The sequence below is a fragment of the Nyctereutes procyonoides genome, unplaced genomic scaffold (genome assembly GCF_905146905.1).
Source record: "Nyctereutes procyonoides isolate TBG_1078 unplaced genomic scaffold, NYPRO_anot_genome, whole genome shotgun sequence".
Lineage (NCBI taxonomy): Eukaryota > Metazoa > Chordata > Mammalia > Carnivora > Canidae > Nyctereutes > Nyctereutes procyonoides.
In genome coordinates this window covers 28,924,253-28,943,277 of record NW_026575131.1, presented here as the reverse complement: position 1 = coordinate 28,943,277, position 19,025 = coordinate 28,924,253, and the positions used below count along the sequence as shown (strand labels likewise).

At 45.8% G+C, this 19,025-nt stretch overlaps 1 protein-coding gene across 3 annotated transcripts in view; it reads left to right on the top strand.

Moving 5' to 3' along the window:
• PTPRG (protein tyrosine phosphatase receptor type G) overlaps positions 1-19,025 on the top strand; it is a 710,177-nt gene that overhangs the window by 589,544 nt on the left and 101,608 nt on the right. For all 3 annotated transcript variants that reach the window (XM_055343664.1, XM_055343663.1, XM_055343665.1), the window contains exons 9-12: positions 5,787-5,971; positions 9,090-9,198; positions 15,739-15,788; positions 17,532-18,312. In XM_055343664.1, coding sequence (XP_055199639.1) covers positions 5,787-5,971; positions 9,090-9,198; positions 15,739-15,788; positions 17,532-18,312 — 1,125 coding nt within the window. The remainder of the gene's footprint in view (positions 1-5,786; positions 5,972-9,089; positions 9,199-15,738; positions 15,789-17,531; positions 18,313-19,025) is intronic.

The window sequence follows — 19,025 nt, the reverse complement described above, 5'->3', positions numbered from 1 at the left end:
AAATCTGAGGCCCTACTGGGGGCTCTAGTGATGAAGGGTGTGGTCCTTGCCCTAGAGGTCACCAGGATAGAGAGATGGGATGCTGATGGGGACATGTGTGACGGGCAGGTTGAGGTGGGAGTGCAGAGACCGTGGAGGAGAAGTGTGAGGCTGAACCCAAACCTTTAAGGAGGCTGAGTTGAGGGTAAGGGGGTGTTGCTGGCCAGAGAGAAGGGTGGAGGACTGTGAGGCATGGGGATGGGTGATGACACACAGGACCTTTCCACCAGGAGAATCAGGCACTTACTCTGTCCACTCAACATGGCATTCATTCAGCCACTATTTATTGAGGGCCTGCTTCGTGCCAGGCTCTGCTGTAAGCACCAGGGATCATGTGGCAGACAAGACAAAAAAGGTACCGGCCTCATGGAGTTTCCATTCTAATGGGGAAGTAGATGATTTATTGCAGATAATCAGTGATGTCAGTAATATGATTCCACATAGTATGAAGTGCTAGGAAGAGTCTCAGCTCTGTCAGGCTGTGTTGTGGGGCAAAATTCAGTGCTAAGAATGCAAATGTGGGTGGTAAACATCCTTCAAATGAAAGTTTGGCCTCCTTTTATCTTCCAGGTAAGAGATCAGCAGACCACTGACCCATGAGCCAACATGACCACAACCTTTATTACCACCATGAGCTAGAAAGAAATTCTTTTAAATTTTAGACAGTTAAAAAAAAAAATCAGATTTCCTAACACATGAAAATCCATGTGTGAACTGTATTTTTAGGTTTAAATAAATCGAGTAGAAAATGACTAATATAGATGACTTGATATCTATATGGTAGCTGTGCAAGTAAAAATAAAAAGGAGAATCCTATGAAATAGGAAGGTGGGACGCCTGGGTGGCTAAGTGGTTGAGCATCTGCCTGCAGGGAACCTGCTTCTCCCTCTGCCTGTGTCTCTGCCTCTCTGTGTCTCTCATGGATAAATAAATAAAATCTTCTAAAAAAAAAAAAAAGAAGAAGAAATAGGAATGTTGTGTTCATGAATAAAGTTTTATTGGAGTACACTCTCGATTATTGCTGTACATATTGCCTGAGCTGGTTTTGCACTTGAAAGGCTTGAGTTCACTATTTGCAATCGAGACTGTAGTGTTCAAAAAGCTGAGAATATTTGCTCTCTGGCCCTTTACCAAAAAAGTTGGCCAATGCTGTTCTGGGCCTTTCTAGTCCTCTGCAAATACTGTCTCCAAAAATACTGGCCCAGAAAAAACCTCCCTCCCAGGGAGGTGGTGGAGAGAGATGGAGAGGTGTCGGGGCTCCTCAGCCTGCAACCCCCCTGGCTCTGTGCTCGGTATGTAGTCTGGGGCAAGTGTGGACCTCAGAAGACCTCTCAGTTACTGAATTTCCACCCGAATAGATGGACTCCTTAGAGGCCAGACCTGGCTCTTTCCTAAGCTTCACTCAGTATTTTCTAGTACTATATATTTTTTATATAGAAACGATGTAGCATCGTATGTCAATTCTACTCTAATAAACAATTTTTTTTTTACAAAGGCCCTATTGGACAAAAATTCTCCCTAGTTGTCACATGATCCCCAGAGTCTCCAAAATGATAATCTCAGCATTTAAAAAGTTAAGTGCTAGTTTCAGACAAAAGGCTTTGATTTTGAATTGTATGTGTATTCTAGTACGTGAGACAGTGGGGTTCTGTACTTCTTTGTGTGCATTCAAAACAATGATAGCAAGCTTTCTTCATTGACAAGGAAATATTTTCATGACTAGCTGGGTAAAACACAACAATGCAACAAGTATAATGTAAAAGCATATCCCATGTACATCAAACTCTGTGTGCTTTTACCTGTGAATCAAGAGATACCTGAACATGAGATCTCCAGAAAGTTAACAAGTCTAGATTCTGGGATCTTGGGTGATTTTTTTTTTTTTTTTTTTTAGCTTTCTTCTTTTTTGTATTACTTGGGTTTCCTTTTAAAAACATTAACATGAATCATCTTAATCAAAAGAAAAATCCAGCTATTTTAATTTCAAAGAATAAATAAGAAGAATGGTTGCATCCGCATGTGGGTGATAGAATTATTTATGTGGTTATGATGTAACTGTTGGAGATATATGCATCCCCCTACAGCTCACCACTAATTGGAGCAGAGGAGTGATGTCTTCAGAATAAGAGAGATTAAATAAGAGTATGGTAGGAGGTGAGAAAAGAGGTAGAAATCAGGATTTCTGACAGGGGTCATCATTGTGAAGGATGGAAACTTCCCAGTGTATGAATCTCCTTGGTTCACTATTGGCACCTGGAAAGATGGGGTGTAGATCTTTCCCAGTCTTGTCCACACCCCCACCCCATGCTTAGTCTGGAGAAACCACCAGCCACTGAAGTTGGGGTATTTAAAAGTGGTATGTTAGCGGCACCTAGTGTCCTCATCCTGTCCCTGCACCCCAGCAGCTCGCTGGAAGCTTCCCTTCAGATTCCTCATTTGATGTCTCTGCCCTGGTGGCATTTGCTCGGTGGGCAGGGCAGCTCGATGCCTCCCGGGGTTCTGTGGGGCAGTGGGAATGCCTCATTAATTTATGCCTTCCTTCCTGTCTCAGTCATACAAAGTGAATCTCTGCGGCTGAAGCGTGATTTGGCAGTTGAAGAGCAAAAGGATGCCTCCCTGTCAAAACCAATCTCCTCTTCCCCAGCAGTTGGTTGGTCCTTAGAGCGGGGGCCCGTGCTTCCCTGGCAGGAAAGCCTTCCTGCTACGTTGAGCAGCCTTGGGCTTGGGGCCCTTGGTGAGAAAATACGGGCGTCTGGTGCGCAGCGGGCTGCTTGCCACATAATTGATCTTCTGGGAGAGGCCGAAGCCCAGCCACGGTCCCCTGACTCAGGTTCTCCACTGTTGCTCACCTCCTGGGCCCAAAACCTGAGTGTGGTCCTCACCGCCCTCACTTCGCCCTCACACCCTTCGTAGTCCAGCACATCCCCCCACCCCTCAGTTCTACGTCTGTTTCCTCTAGAACCTGCTGTTCTCGTACCCTCTCCCTGGTGTGCAAGGCTGGCCCTCTGCAGCATCTCTTCAGTGCCTCCCTCTTTCACTCCTTGCTCCTTCTCCAGGTCCTTCTACCTAGAAGTAGAAGCTCAGGGGATCTTGAAAAGTGCAAATCTGCCTGCATTGTTCTCTGGTTCAGATCTTTCTTTCTTTCTTTCTTTCTTTCTTTCTTTCTTTCTTTCTTTCTTTTTTTTTTGTGAATTTATTTTTTATTGGTGTTCAATTTGCCAACATATAGAATAACACCCAGTGCTCATCCCATCAAGTGTCCCCCTCAGTGCCCGTCACCCAGTTACCCCCACCCCCTGCACACCTCCCCTTCCCCCACCCCTAGTTCGTTTCCCAGAGTTAGGAGTCTCTCATGTTCTGTCTCCCTTTCTGATATTTCCCATTCATTTTTTCTCCTTTCCCCTTTATTCCCTGTCACTATTTTTTATATTCTGGTTCAGATATTTCTAGCAGCTTCTCAGTACCTGTAGGATCAAGACCAGACTTTGCATCTGGGGTGTGAGGCCTCTCACTCCAGCTGCACCCATCACTGCTTGCTCTTGCCTTGTTCTCTGTGCCTGGATCCAGGCCTTCTGGCTTCCTTCTGGCCCCTCAGGCCCTGTCCCTGCTCTAGTTCCTCGAGCTGCCCTCCCTTCCTCCCTTGACTCCCACCTCCTGTCAGCTCTCAGGCAGATGTGCCTTCCTCAAGGGAGTTGTTACCAAAGCCTGAGTCAGATCCTCCCATAACATGCTTGGAAAATACCTCTTATCTCTCTTCACATCCATCTGTGCTGTCTGGGTATGTAATACCAGCTTCATGCATCATTCCTGACTGAACCCCCATCTCCCCTTGTAGACCACTGGTTTCAGCTGGGTGCAACTGGCCTTCCAGGGGACATGTGAGGACCCTTTTAGTTGTAACTTGGGCAGGGAGTGCTACTGGTAGAGACCAGGGATGCTGCTGAACACCTTGCAGTGCACATGACAGCCACCCAAGAGCAAAGAATTGTCTGACCTGTGGTCAGTAATGCTGAGGCTCAGAAACCCTGCTGTAGACTCTAAGCCCCATGGAGGCAGGAATGATAGCCACTGGGAGAGAACGCATTTGAAGGCCTAAAATGTCACACTTTTAAAGGCCAGCTTGATAGCATCAAACCTCAAATGAGCTTGTCTGTAGATAGATGTAGAACCATGTCCCTTCAAATCTGCCAGCCACAAGGAGTGAAAAGGAGAATTTGCCTGGCTTTTCCATATGCCCTACGTCAGGGTCATTACGTGAGATACTGCTGGTCCAGAGGAAAATCATCCCTGTTTTTGTGTCTTTGCTTTGAAATTATTTAAAGTCTCATTTTAAATTGTATTTGCTTATACTCTGAACTATTCACAGTAAAATTTCTTTTTTTTTTTTAAGATCTTATTTATTTATTCATGACAGACTCACAGAGAGAAAGAGAGGCAGAGACACAGGCAGAGGGAGAAGCAGACTCCATGCAGTAAGGCTGACGTGGGACTCAATCCTGGGTCTCCAGGATCACACCCTGGGCTGAAGGTGGCGCTAAACCACTGGGCCACCCGGGCTGCCCCACAGTAAAATTTCATCTACAATTGTAGTGTGTTGGAATACCCCACAAGTCAAGCGGCCTGGCTTCTTCAAAAAAGTCACCATGGAAAAAAGCCAGGGGACTGTAATAGATTTAAAGAGGCTAAGGTGTTGTGACAACTAAATACAGCATGAGACTGGAGGGGGGAATGGCTAGAAATAATCATTGCACACCATTAGGAAAGTTTGAATATGGATTATATATCAGATAATATTATTTTTTAAAAGATTTATTAATTTATTTGAGAGAGAGAGTAGGAGCTGGAGAGGCAGATGGAGAGAGAGAGAAATCTCAAGCAGACTCTCCGCTGAGCAGGGAGGCTAACGTGGGGCTTGATCTCACGACCCCAAGATCATGACCTGAGCCTAAACAGACAGTTGGACACTTAACCCACTGTGCCACCCAGCTGCCCCTCAGATCATATTATTGAATTAATGTTAATTTTCATAGGGATGCTAATGCTATTGTGGTTATTGTCTTAGCTCAGCCTGCTACCACAAACTACCATAGCCTGGGTAGTTTATAAACAACAGAAATCTTTTTTTTCTCATGGTCCTGGAGGCCGGCGAGTCCAAGATAAGGCATGAGCAGATCCTCTGTTGGGTGGGAGCTGGAGTCCTGGTTCATAGACAGCTGTCTGCTCACATGGTAAAGGGGTGAGGGGATTCTCCAGGGTTTTTTTTTTTATAAAAACACTAATTCCCTTCACAATGAGGACCTCCCCAAGGCCCCACCTCCAAATACTGTGACCTTAGAGATTAGGTTTCAGCAGATGAATTCGGAGAGGGGGATGCAAATGTATAGTCCAGTGCGGTTGTATAAGAGAATGACCTTATTCTGAGGAGCCACAGGCCTGAGTAGAAAGGAGTGAAGAGTCAGCATGTTTGTACGACTTGCTTTCAGTGATTTAGCAGGAAAACAACCGTGTGTGTGCATGTGTGCATGCATATATGTGTGTGTATGTGCACGTGTGTGCATTTGTGTGTGTGAGAGAGAGGGGTTGGGGAGAACACAGAGGTACAAAAAATTCGCAGCAGGTGAACCTCGGTGGCAAGTGTACAGACATACTAGGTTTTCGGGGCTGGGATGTTGGAGGCCCCAGGGGCAGCGGGGAGGCCTCGTGTGCTGTCCGCAGAGCCCCTGAGCGTGGCCCTGTGTTGTCTCCAGTCTGCAGCTCCCCACCCATCCACATGAAAGTACAGCCCCTGAACCAGACGGCGCTGCAGGTGTCCTGGAGCCGGCCGGAGACCATCTACCACCCACCCATCATGAACTACATGATCTCCTACAGCTGGACCAAGAACGAGGATGAGAAGGAGAAGACGTTCACAAAGGACAGCGACAAGGACTTGGTAAAGCCTCCCGGTTGTGTTCAGAGCCCCCCTTGCAGTTAGGAGAGGGGTCCCTGCAGGTCTCTTTGCTGGGCGCCGCGCAGTGCACCTCGTGTGTGTCTCCCAGCTGCTCGGTGCCCATGGGGTGTGGGGTGTGGCCACCACCCCCAGGGCTGTGCTCCTCGGTGCAGGGGCTGCCTGCGCGGGAGTCGTGGCCAGAGTCCACCTGGGCTCCCATCCACCCTCACACTTGCTTCCGAAGGACACCTCCAGGAGAAGCAAGGTAATTTCTTTGTAATCAGGCTTTTTGCAATGGACTGCTTGTTCCTTCATTATAAAAACAACTAACCGCAACAGAAAGCTCCCAGTCAGCCCCTTTTAGCGGCTCTGATGATTGTAAATATTAAATGCGGTGTGCCAGTACACGGCTGGTCCTGGCACATAGTAAGTGCTCCATAAATGCAGGCTATTATTACGGTAATTGCCCTTCCTCCTCCTCGTCCTCCTCCTCTTCCTCCTCCTCCTCCTCCTCTTCCCCTGCTGGTACTATGGTCACCTTCACCAGGCAGCTGTCCACTGTCCCCACCACTCCCTCTCTCACATTCGATCAGCCTTACACGTGACCATTTGATGCCGGACGCCTGCGACCATGTGGTTTTTGAACCTGTGTTCTCAGACTCCCGACATTGTAATATCTGACCTCACTTTGAACTGACCACACCCAGCGTAACTTCTCATGTGAACATTTATGTAAATGTTTAGTGGCCAGGACCCAACAGGGCCCTTCAGAACAGATGTTTGCAAATGCTGTCTTCTCTGCTGGGAAAGCACACATCCCCCAAAACCATGAGGCCTGAAGTCTTTGCATAGAAACTCAAAGTGACACATTTGGGCTTGAAAGCCTTGCACTTATTGTTAATCAAAAAAAAAAAAGGCTCTGGCATAATGAAACCATAATTGTATGTGCACATGAAAAATGCAGTAGCACCAAGTGGGGTTCTTAATGACGGTTATCACTTTTTTTCGTTCCCAATACAGAGTCCCCAGGGCCCATCTCAATCAGTTATAGAATAATACTTTTCATATTCTTTTAGATGAAGATTCTTTTACTTCATTTCCATTTATATTTTCAATTTCCCCACTAGACATTGTTATCTGGGTCACATTAGGGAATGATGAGCTTCATGAAATCAGAGAGAAATCTATTGAAAGGCACCCAAGGTTATGATGTGTTTTAACCTTTCTCTCGTCACTACTGGAAGTCCATAAGGGATTTTTCTCTTTCTGGAGTAAAGATGACTTGCGTTAATCAGCAGAAACTGTCTAGGTGCTTCTGCGGTTTCTTGTTCTAAGTGGAAAATAATTAAACACACAAAGATAAATAGTTAGCAGCTGGGAGTGAATTCTAATAAACCCCTGCATAGATGGAGCAAAGATTTTGCTCCTAACGAAGACAGAGCAGGGGTCAGAGGTTTAGAGCATGAGGCATAAATTGGTTTCAGAGAAAGGGAAAGATGGAGAGAAAAACATGCTTTGACAGCAAGTTCCTTTTTATCAGAATTTTCTGAGGGTGGCTATTTTCTTTGGAGACACACAGAATGAATTCCCTTAATTCCTCAAGAAGTCAGGAGTGCTGACTTAGTGACAACGAAGTGCTTTCTAACTTACGGTGACCACGGCGCAATCTAAAAGTAACACTTTTAAAAAAAAAAAAAAAGTAACACTTAACTAAATTCGTGAAGCATTTTCCAGTTGGCATCCTTCTTTCATGGCCTCCCTGCACACCTGTGGGGCAGGTGTTACTGCCTGCCTTTTCCAAAAGAAAGAAACGCATCTTCGAGTGAAGTAACTTGACTCCAACCCAGTGCCGTCCCCAGGAAGCCATCGTGAGGCAACGGCAGCAGGTGTAGCCAGTCACATTTGCACACATTTGCACATTGCACACCTGTTCAAAGTATTTCAATGACCATGTCGGGGGATGCAGGGGGGAAACCCACTCAGTGGTTAAGTTCCCAGAGCTGTTTTCCATACTTGGCCCAGAATAGACGTTTCATCATTAGGAGGTCTTTGAAAATCAGTTGCTTTTGTTGTGTGTTGTTTCAGGAAGTAAGGACTGCCTGCTCTCTAGGTATTTTCCATTTTCTCATTTTCAGAGGCTCTTGGAATAAAGTTTTGAGGAGTGCGGATCTGGATTTGGCTGGTGACGCCTGACTAGGGATTGACAAACATTTTCTAGAAAGAGCCAGATAGCAAAATCTGGGGGCTTTGGAGGCCATAAGTCTTTCCGGCAGCTACTCAACTCTGCCATTGTGGGGCAAAAACTGCCACGGACAACAAACATGTAAATGAATGGGGTGTATCTGTGTGCTAATAAAACTTTATTTATAGAAACCGTGGACTGGATTTGGCCTATGGTGACCTCTATGTTAGACCAGGGACATTCTTTCTGTTGTGCGGTGTGGAATACCTGTGAACAAGCTTTGCATGGCCTGTGTTACAGAGCATTTACAGAACCCTGTGAGGTCGCCACTACTCTTTCCATTTAACAGTTGAAGCTGAGGCTGAAAGGCATTGAGCAACTGACTTGCAATCACCCAGCTAGTGAGGAGTAACAAAGGAAAACCTCATGGCATCTGGTCACTAGTCAGGTGATCTCTTCTGGCGTCATGCCCCCTATTCTCCATCAGTCGAGGTATAGCAAGGCCTTCGAAGTGCAAAGAAACCCACACACCAAGACTTTGTTATTGATATCAAAAACTCTGCATGGTTCTGAAAATGTAATATGCTTGATAATTATAGTTTATAGGAAAGGTATAGTAGTTACGGAAGAAGACCAAGCCTTGTGAGCATAAAGAAGGCTAGAGACACGTTCCAAGCCACAGTCAAGATGGATTTTGGTGCGACTGTTATCCTGCACGTGTCTGTGTTGAAAACAGATTCGCAGCCAGCTATTTCTGAACTTTCTTTCCTTTCAAAGCGAGCCTTTGGTCATTAGGGAAGCATCGTATCTGTCAGGCTTTGCCGTGGGACCCTGGAACCTGAAAGGAATACTTCACATTATCTTAGGTTTGAGTTTAGAAGGTAAAGCGTGCACTGGCCTTCAAAACCCACTCACTGCCTTTTCATTCTCCACCTACAGAAAGCCACCATTAGCCACGTGTCACCTGATAGCCTTTACCTGTTCCGTGTCCAGGCCGTGTGTCAGAACGACATGCGCAGTGACTTCAGCCAGACGATGCTCTTTCAAGGTAAGGCCGGTTCCTTTCTTCTCTGGCCCCCCTGTGCCCCTGTGCTCTTCCTTTCCTAGGCTTTATCTTTTTTTTTTCCTGTGAAGGTGATTGGACAAAAGAAAATAAACCTGGCCTAAGAATCAGTGTGGGGTTTTAAATTACACCTGAAATGCCTCAGGAATTTAGGCCTTTTAGGTTGGGGGTTTCATAGGCCAGAAGAAGAGCAAAGTGTTGATTATTTTTTTGATTATTGGTATTTTTCCAGTGATGGGGAACCAAGTATTTGTCTAACACTGTCATTACAAAAATCACGTCCTACTTATGTTGTGGAATATTGTCTTTGGATTTCCAGCCTGACTCACTTTGCTAGTCTCTTAAGAACTAGAGCCCAAATGTACAGCACACTCTTCTGGCTTGCAAGCCACATAAATAAGCTCCTGCTTGCAGGATCCTTGAGCTTCTTGAGAAATAGATGCATATACCTACTGCTAGAGATTCTAGTAGAAAGTTCCATGGCCAGGACTAGGGTGAGGCCATAGAGGCATTTACCCTGGTGCAAAATTTAAAAGAGCACCAAAAAACTCAGTAATCAAGATATGTTATATATTTTTTTAAGGATTTTATTTATTTATTCATGAGAGACAGACAGAGAGAGAGGCAGAGACACAGGCAGAGGGAGAAGTAGGCTCCATGCAGGGAGCCCAATGTGGGATTCGATCCTGGGACTCCAGGATCACGCCCTGGGCCGACGGCAGGCTCCAAACCAACCACTAAACAACCCAGGGATCCCGATACATTATATTTTAATGAAAAAAATTTTAGAAGTAAAATCAGTGCAAAAAGTTGGTAGACAAAATACCCAAATTCTAAATGAAGATAGGATCCATGCTGTCTTACTTGCCCCACCTAATCACAGCCCTGATTCCACTGAAATATTATTCACAAAAATAGGCAGCCAGGCTATGGGCCATGGTTTGCTGACTTGATGACATGCACCAAGACCAGCATGGAGGGAGAGACCAGGGCATTGGGCCTTGCTTTGCCAGCCTGAGGTCCCCTCTGATAAGGTCCTTCAGTTCTGGCACCCCCAATTTCAGAGAAACCTACACACCAAGCCAGTGGTCCTTAATCTTTTTGAGTCATGGATATGATGAGGGCTTTGGACCTTTTCCATAGAAAATGCCAGAATTTTGCATACCATTTCAGGGGCCCACATACCTGGGCCCCTCCCAGAACAATTCTCTCTGAACCTCTGCAGGTAGGGCCAGGAATCTGAGTCCTAACCAGATGGCCCAGGTAACTGGCCCCCACAGTGAAGACAGAAGTGCCAGTCGAGGGGCAGCCTGGGTGGCTCAGCGGTTTACTCTGCCTTCAGCCCAGGGCCTGATCCTGGAGACCCCAGATCGAGTCCCACGTCAGGCTCCCTGCATGGAGCCTGCTTCTCCCTCTGCCTGTGTCTCTGCCTCTCTCTCTCTCTCTCTCTCTCTCTCTCTCTCTCTCTCTCTCATGAATAAATAAATAAAATCTTAAAAAAAAAAAAATAAGAAGTGCCAGTCAAGAACCGAGGCCCAGCAATGAAGGCCCCAAGTTTGAGTCCTACTGCTACTCACTATTTTTGGGACTCTGAGAATGTTTATTAGCTTCTCCAAGCAACAGTGTCACAGTCTGCAAAGTGGTAGTATTGACAGTATCGACCTCATAGGGACCTCGTGAAATGACACGCGGTGAAGCATGTTAAGTAATTGATACCAGAATGCCTGGTACCAACTATAAATATCCCCTTGATATTAGGTTTGATATAAAAAATAATAAATGATGAACCCAGGGTAAGAAGTTCTCCAGCCTTAGATTCCCTGAATGGACCCTTTCTAGCTTTATAATTTGGCCTTTAAATATTCTTTGCTAATGTTCACATTATGTCACCCTTCCATTTAAACTAATTGAAAATGAGCACGGCTGTATTTTTTTTCACACATAAATCACACTTGCCACGTCCACCTGTGCCCTGAGTGTCTTGGCGGCTCTATGTTGAGGAGTGTCCACGGGCCGAAGCCGGGTCTGTGCAGGCCCTAGGAGAGAGAGAGAGAATGGGAGGCCACAGTGGGAGCTGACTGAGGCCGGGGCCCTTGGAACTTTGGACACATAAATCATGATTAGGCCTCCCATGTGCTCCAACCAAGAACCTAGAATCTGCAGAACTGCCTTTCCTGATTAATAGGCCGCTGAGCTTGCTGGCTTCTGCGTGGACTTTGAAAAATTAAATGTTTGTAATGTAATGTAATTCAAAAAGGCCTTGTCAGCTATAAATTCCAAGCATAGAATATTTAAAATGTCTGATCACAGAGACTTTTTGGAAATGGCCAGTGTCTCCTTTGTCTACGGACTCACTTTGTTCAGAGGTGGACCCGAGTTTACTTGTTTTATATATTGGTGTCTGTCCCTGTATGTTCACATACGGGCGTGGATCTTCCATGAGCTCTCCCCGTGGTGGCTTTTAGCATCTTCCCTACAGCATCCAGCAGGCAGTGTACACCTCTTACTGGGAGCCAAGTGTGCATTTTGGCACAGTAGGGCTCAATGTACAAAACTGATCAACCATTAGGACTTAAGTCTTTAAAGGGAAAGGAACAAAGCTTAGAAAATTTCGGAGAAGCCTTGTTCAGAATAATTGGGTTTCCCAGTGGTGAAATTCACATCTGGTTTGGGAACATGGGGAAGCCATGTGGACTCTTTACATTATAGTAAATATAACACTGTTTATGTTCTGTATAACATAATAAATGTTGCATATTTGCCTCAATGTGGTAAATATAATAACAGTAATAATAGCAAGTGGAATCTGTAGAATGGCTCACAGTTACAGAGCATTTTCCCATAAGTTAATGTCATCTGACCCCATGGCAGCTTTTAATGTACGTAGTATTTTACAGATGGAGGAGGAATGATTATCTAGGTAGTCAAGTAACTTGCACAGAAATCACTTGTCTACTAAGCAGGGTCTGAATTTCTTTTTTTCAAAGCCTAGTCATTTATCATTTATACACAGCAACAGACCACCCCTAAAGAGTAAATATTACCCTCTACCCCCAGTAACTCAACAAAATGGATGAAAAGATTGATGGCTACATGTTCAAAGCCTGTCTGCAGTTCTCAGTAGTTATGGAAAATCATGGTTCTTGAGCTTTCTCTCTGAGCCACAGACCCATCAGGCAGCCTGAAGCCAACGGATCCTCTCAGCATGGCTTAAAATAAATAAGCATAATACATAGAAAAGGGAACCAATTATGTCCAAATGCAGTTGTCAAAATATTTTAAACAAACAAATTTGGAATGTAGTCATATATGCTTTTTTTTTTTAATTAAAGCATTGAATGACAAGCAGTGGGTCTGTTGGCTACTGTGATTTCTGAGTAGTGGTGAACATAAATGATGCTCTAAGATAGCGATGACAATTACAAGGCAGCGTAGAAATATCTGACTTAGATCAGAGACAGCGTCACAGGTCCCGCTAGTGTGGCTGAGATTTGTTGCCTGCTTTCATGGTGGGAGGAAGTCCACATGTCGATGAGAGGGTGGTGGGAAGACAGGTGCCTTTTTTTCTCTTGTCCCTGAACCCCATCGGGCCCATGGGCACCAGGTTAAGGGCTCCTGATCTGAACGGCCCTGGAGAAACTTCCTTCCTAGTCACCACGGCTTGAACCGACCCGGTGGAAATTGCCAAACATCAATGAAAAGCCTACGTGCTGCGTTCTGTTTAGTTGCTGGCCTTAATCAGAGCCCTTTGTAAAGGGCAGGTAAAGCAGATCTCCTGGGAGACCTGTCTTGACAAAGGGAGGGGGGTACACCTCTCGGAAGCAGCTCAGTATCGATCCTGGAACAACCATAAGATGGTTGGGGGTTATAGATAGTCCCTGGCAAGCGCTGTTTGCTTCCCAGGCTGCTGTGTTTGACCTGGTTGTACTGACTTCTAGAGGAGTCTCCTCTCCATGTCCATCTCTTTACACGTCTGACTTTCCAATTGTGCAAACTGAAGTGTATCATTAGGTCAGGGGTTGAAGGTATGGGTGCCCCTGGGGCCACACAGAGAGCCTGTACAGAGCAGGGGAGAGTTATCCATGCGAAGGTAGAGATCCTCCGTCCATGCCGAAGGGACATGAGGGATGCTCATGCCCATCAGGAAGGAGAGTTCAGTTTTCCCGAGTGTGAGGATTTTTCAGGATAAGCAAGAAATTGGTTTGTTTTTTGGTTTTTTTGTGTGTTTTGTGTGTGTGTGTGTGTGTGTGTGTGTGTGTGTTTTTTTTTTTTTTAGATTGAAAGCTATTGCAACAAATTCAGTTTTTAAAAAAGCTTGCAGGCCAAACAAAAAATTCTATCAGTCATTTGCCACATCTGGTTTAGGTGAAATCTTAACAAGTACACATTTATTTTGATTTTAGCATTTTTAAATATTTTTTTTTGCTAATTTTTCAGCACCATGTATATATATATATATAGGAAGTAAACTTTGAGTTTATATAACAGCACTATTTTTTGTGTGTTTGGTGGGTTTTTCTTTTTAATTATACTGTTTCCTATTATTCACAATACTGAAGCAACTCAAATGTCTACCAGCAATGACTAGATAAACAAAATGTGGTATATGCATACAATGGGATATTATTCAGCCTGGGAAAGGAAGGAAATCCTGACACGGGTCCAGCATAGATGAACCTCAGACATGTGAAATGAAATAAGCCAGTCACCAAAAGACAAATATGTATGATTCTGCTTTACATGAAGTATCTAGAGTAGTCAAACGTAGAAATAGCAAGTAGAATGGTAGTTGCCAGGGGCTAGGAGAAAGGGAACATGGGGATTATTGTTTAGTGGGTACAGAGTTTCAGTTTTGAAATACGAAAAATTGCTGGAGATTGGTTGCACAACAATGAAAATATATTTAACACTACGCAAAAGGATGGTAAGTTTTACGTTATGTGCATTTTACTACAATTAAACGTCTTTTTAAAGTTAAACTGTTTACAGAACTAACAGCACACGGCCAAACAGAACTGCCAGGAGCAAACACCAGAACGAGTATTATGGAGGTCATATAAGAATTTGGCCAATTAAAGCAATGATGGCGATATCTTATAGGGCTTCAAAACTTAAGTAGAATAAAATGACAATACACAAAAGGTGAGGCAGGCAAATAGAGTTAAAGCATTGTATAGTTCTTACATTTTTAGGAGGTAGTAAAAATATTAATTTAAGGGAAACTATAGTAAGTTCAAGATTCATATTATAAAAAAAAAAGATTCATATTATAATTACTGAATGGATAACATAAGAAATTATAAACAAGGGCAGCCTGGGTGGCTCAGCGGTTTAGCGCTGCCTTCAGCCCAGGACCTGATCCTGGAGACCCGGGATCGAGTCCCACATCAGGCTCCCTGCATGGAGCCTGCTTCTCCCTCTGCCTGTGTCTCTGCCTCTCTCTCTATCTGTGCCTCTCATGAATAAATAAATAAAATCTTTAAAAAAAGAAAAATTATAAACAAAAAGATAATAAGTAGTGGGGGGCACCTGGCTGGCTCATTCAGAAGAGTGTGTGACTCTTGAGCTCAGAATGGTGGGTTTGAGCCCCATATTGGGTGTAGAGATTACTAAAAATAATAGTAATCAACTTTTTAAAAAGATAATAGGAACAGTGGAATAATACGAGTCCACTTATATGAAGTTCAAAGATAGACAAAACTTTGGCAGACGTCAGAATTGCGGCTACCTTTCAGAAAGGTGGGATCGGTATTGAGTGGGGCACATGCACACCTGCTGAGGTGCTAGAGAACATCTGTATTTCAGTATGGGCGGTAGTCACACAGGTGTTTACAGAGAAAATTAATTGGACTATGCACCTAAGATTTGTATATTTACTTACATTTTACTTCAAAACAGAAAATGAAAAAAAAAATTAAACTGGTAGCTTAGGGATCCCTGGGTGGCGCAGCGGTTTGGCGCCTGCCTTTGGCCCAGGGCGCGATCCTGGAGACCCGGGATCGAATCCCGCATCGGGCTCCCGGTGCATGGAGCCTGCTTCCCCCTCTGCCTATGTCTCTGCCTTTCTCTCTCTCTCTCTCTCTCTCTCTGTGTGTAACTATCATAAATAAATAAAAATTAAAAAAAAAAACTGGTAGCTTAAGACAAGAGCCAATGAACTATACAACATTCTTAGAGGGTTTTTTTTTTTAATGATTCACAAGCTAAGAAGGGTTTTACTTTTTTTTTTAAGATTTTATTTATTTATTCATGAGAGACACAGAGAGAGAGAGGCAGAGACACAGGCAGAGGCAGAAGTAGGATCCATGCAGGGAGCCCAATGTGGGACTCGATCTTGGGTCTCCAGGATCACGCCCAGGGCTGAAGGCAGGCGCTAAACTGCTGAGCCACCTGGGCTGCCCAGGTTTTACATTTTTAAATGGGAAAAAATCTGCAGAGAAATAGTATCTTGTGACATGTGGAAATTATATGTAAAGCTTAACAGTAAAGGTGTGTTGCTTACAATGTAATTTCTTTGTTTCTCAGCTAATACTACTCGAATATTCCAAGGGACCAGAATTGTTAAAACAGGAGTGGTAAGTAGCAGATGGTACTAATTGATTTGTCAATGGCCTGTTGTTAACTCACGTGCAGTTAAAACTGATACCACGAGGTGGCAGTATGATGTTGTTAAACTGCTCGCCCAGGGGCGAAAATACAGAAAAAATTACATTTCTCGCTGTTTATAATTCAGTAGGTCATGAAAAGAACCTATGGAACAGAATTAAAGCAGCTGTGTTATACTGTATAATTCTTATCAAGATAAAAACTCTCCAGATTTGTAATTATTTGTCTGTGGGATCATTACAATGTAGGAGGTCAAAGAAGTACAAAAGATCTGCTCCGAGCCCTTCATCCGACATATGCTAAAATTCAGAGGTTGTCATTTCTTCAGGTTACATGGATGTACATATTTCTGGGGCCTCAATTAATACCTAATTGATTTGCCATTTCTAGTGTAACAATCATAATATCAATCACAGTGTTGGTGATAACAGTAGCAGCTTAAAATGTACCAGCATTTCCTGGACTTTTGGCACAGATTATTTTACTATTTTATTTACTCCTTGAAGCATCCCAGGAGATTAGTGTTAGCATTGTTTCCATTTTACAGATGAGGAAACTGAGTCACATACTCAGCATCCCCAGACAGGGGGTCGTCAACTCAAGCCCAGACCATCCGACTTCTCTGTCCTGGGTGCCTTATTTTATTTGGTATTCACCATATCGTTAACCAGCTTCAGAACCTAACATTTGCTAACCTGACCATCCTTAAACTGCAAAGTTTCCTAACTAAAATATGGTGATGACGTTATGAAATCAAAGTTGTTCTGGCTGTGTTGTTTTGAACTCTAGAAATGATGGGATAGAATTCTGGATTCTGATAGAATTTATTGGATTCTTTAAAATGAAATGGATGACTTAGAGCAACATTTCTTGTTTTCCCCAAGGTACCCCTTGGTCAGCCCCAGTTTAGTGTGGTAGAAAGAATGGGCTGAGGCTCGAACATAGGCAGCCCTCCCTCTAGCCTTTAACATCTCTGTGCCTTGGTTTTCTGACTTGTAAAATGGGGCGATGATCCTGTGTGCCTCCTGGCTCGGGTGGAAAGCCCTGGCAGCTAGTTGGCACTTGTGAAATGGAACCCTTCCTGTTGCCATGTACCTGGGCATAGATTTTTGCCGCGGATGGACCCAGAGACTCCGGAAGCTGCAGAGGTTGTAAAGGGCCCACCTCGAAGATGCAGGGTTGTAGCGGGTCCCTAAAGCACACAGTGTTGAGCGTGGCTCCAGATGTGGGTGGCCACATGCCAGGAGGGCTTTTCTAGACCTAACTGCTCTGTGTTCTCCTCGAGGGCCCCTGGGTTATGAGAACACAAGGCTCCTGTCTCTTCCGCTATCACCCCAGGATCGTTCGACCCCCCGATGTTGCCAGCTTACTACTTAGCTGATGTTTGCTTTTACGCCAAACTTCATGGCACTTACTTTTTTGGCCACTTGGCTTCCTCTTAAGCCGTACTGGTGAAAAATTGGGTTTGATAGGCTAGTTACATTTTTTAATGCACTCCAAGTAGTCGTAAAACCATTAAGGCCAGCGGTGGTCATCCACGGATGACCAGTGTCCTCTTTGGCAGCACGTTCTGAGAAACCCTGTGAGGAAGGTAAAAGATGAGTGAGACCCATCAAGGGTCCTAAGCAGGGCCTCCCTCCCAATCCTGGTGACTGACGCCGCTTTCTCTTCTGTCCCCTCCCTGTCCCCCCGCCCCGGGTGACCCTCCGAAGCCCACGGCGTCTCCTGCCTCTTCAGCCGACATGGCCCCCATCAGCTCGGGGTCGTCCACCTGGACATCCTCCGGCATCCCCTTCTCCTTCGTCTCCATGGCCACCGGGATGGGCCCGTCGTCCAGCGGCAGCCAGGCCACCGTGGCCTCGGTGGTCACCAGCACGCTCCTCGCCGGCCTGGGCTTCAGCGGCGGTGGCATCCCCTCCTTCCCCAGCACCGTGTGGCCCACCCGCCTGCCCACGGCCGCCCCCGCCAGCAAGCAGCCCGTCAGGCCCGTGCTGGCCACCACCGAGGCTGTGGCCTCCCCGGGCCCCGACGGCGACTCGGCCCCCACCAGGGACGGCGAGGGCGCCGAGGAAGGGGAGAAGGATGAGAAGAGCGAGAGCGAGGACGGGGAGCGGGAGCACGAGGACGAGGGGGAGAAGGACTCGGAGAAGAAGAAGAGTGGGGTGCCCCACGCCGCCCAGGAGCCCCGGCAGGACGAGGCCAGCCCCACGCCCTCGTCCCCCAGCAGCACCGCCGAGGCGGGCGGGCCTCAGACGCTGCCCGGGCCCGGGCAGGACCTCCCCGGCGTCCCCACCGGCCGGCCCGCTGACGACGTGAGGGATGCCCGCCCTGGCCCGGCCTCCGGCTCGGTCCCCTCCACCCAAGTGCCCCCCACAGCCACAGACGAGCGCTTCGAAGGGAGTGATCCCAGGAGGCCCCAGATGCCATCGAAAAGGCCCATGTCCCGAGGGGACCGATTTTCCGAGGATAGCAAATTCATCACCGTTAATCCCGGTAAGTGGCCCGGTCCTCATTTGAGGCTCCACGCTGCTGTGGGCAGCCTCACTCTTTTACAAAGAAAAAAAAGAAAAAAATGGGATGGAAGATGAAGCTCCGGGAAGGGCTTCGTGTTCCTGAAATAGTGTATGTCCCTGGCATAAAAGGTGTGTGTGTGTGTGTGTGTCTGTGTGTCCCTATTTTATTCTAATAAGAATGACCTCCTTCCTCTCTTGTTGCTCAAATAAGGCCCACTGGGATATTTGTTTCCTGATAAATTCCACTTAGCTCAGAATAACTCCCAGGATTTAAACTACACAATGAGGAACGCCTGGGTGGCTCTGTCGGCTAAGGATCTGTCTTTGGCTCAGGTCGTGATCCCAGGGTTCTGGGATCAAGTCCTGCGTTCGGCTCCCTGCTCAGCGGGGAGTCTGCTTCTCCCTCTCTCTCTCTGCCCTCCTCCTACTTGTGTACTCGCTCACTTTCTCTCTCTCTCTCTTAGATAAATAAATAAAATCTTTAAACCAAGCTACGCGATGAAGCCAATGAATGAAAAAAGGCATCAATCTTAAGTTTATTCATTAAGATTTCATTCCTTATTCACTTACTCAGAGCAGCGCCTGTGTTTATGGCCTGCCTGCTTGGTGCCAGGCGCCGGGCGTGTGCTGCCCCGGGGAGGCACAGCCTCTGCCTCTTGAGGCTTGCTGACCGTCCACAGGACGCGGTGATGA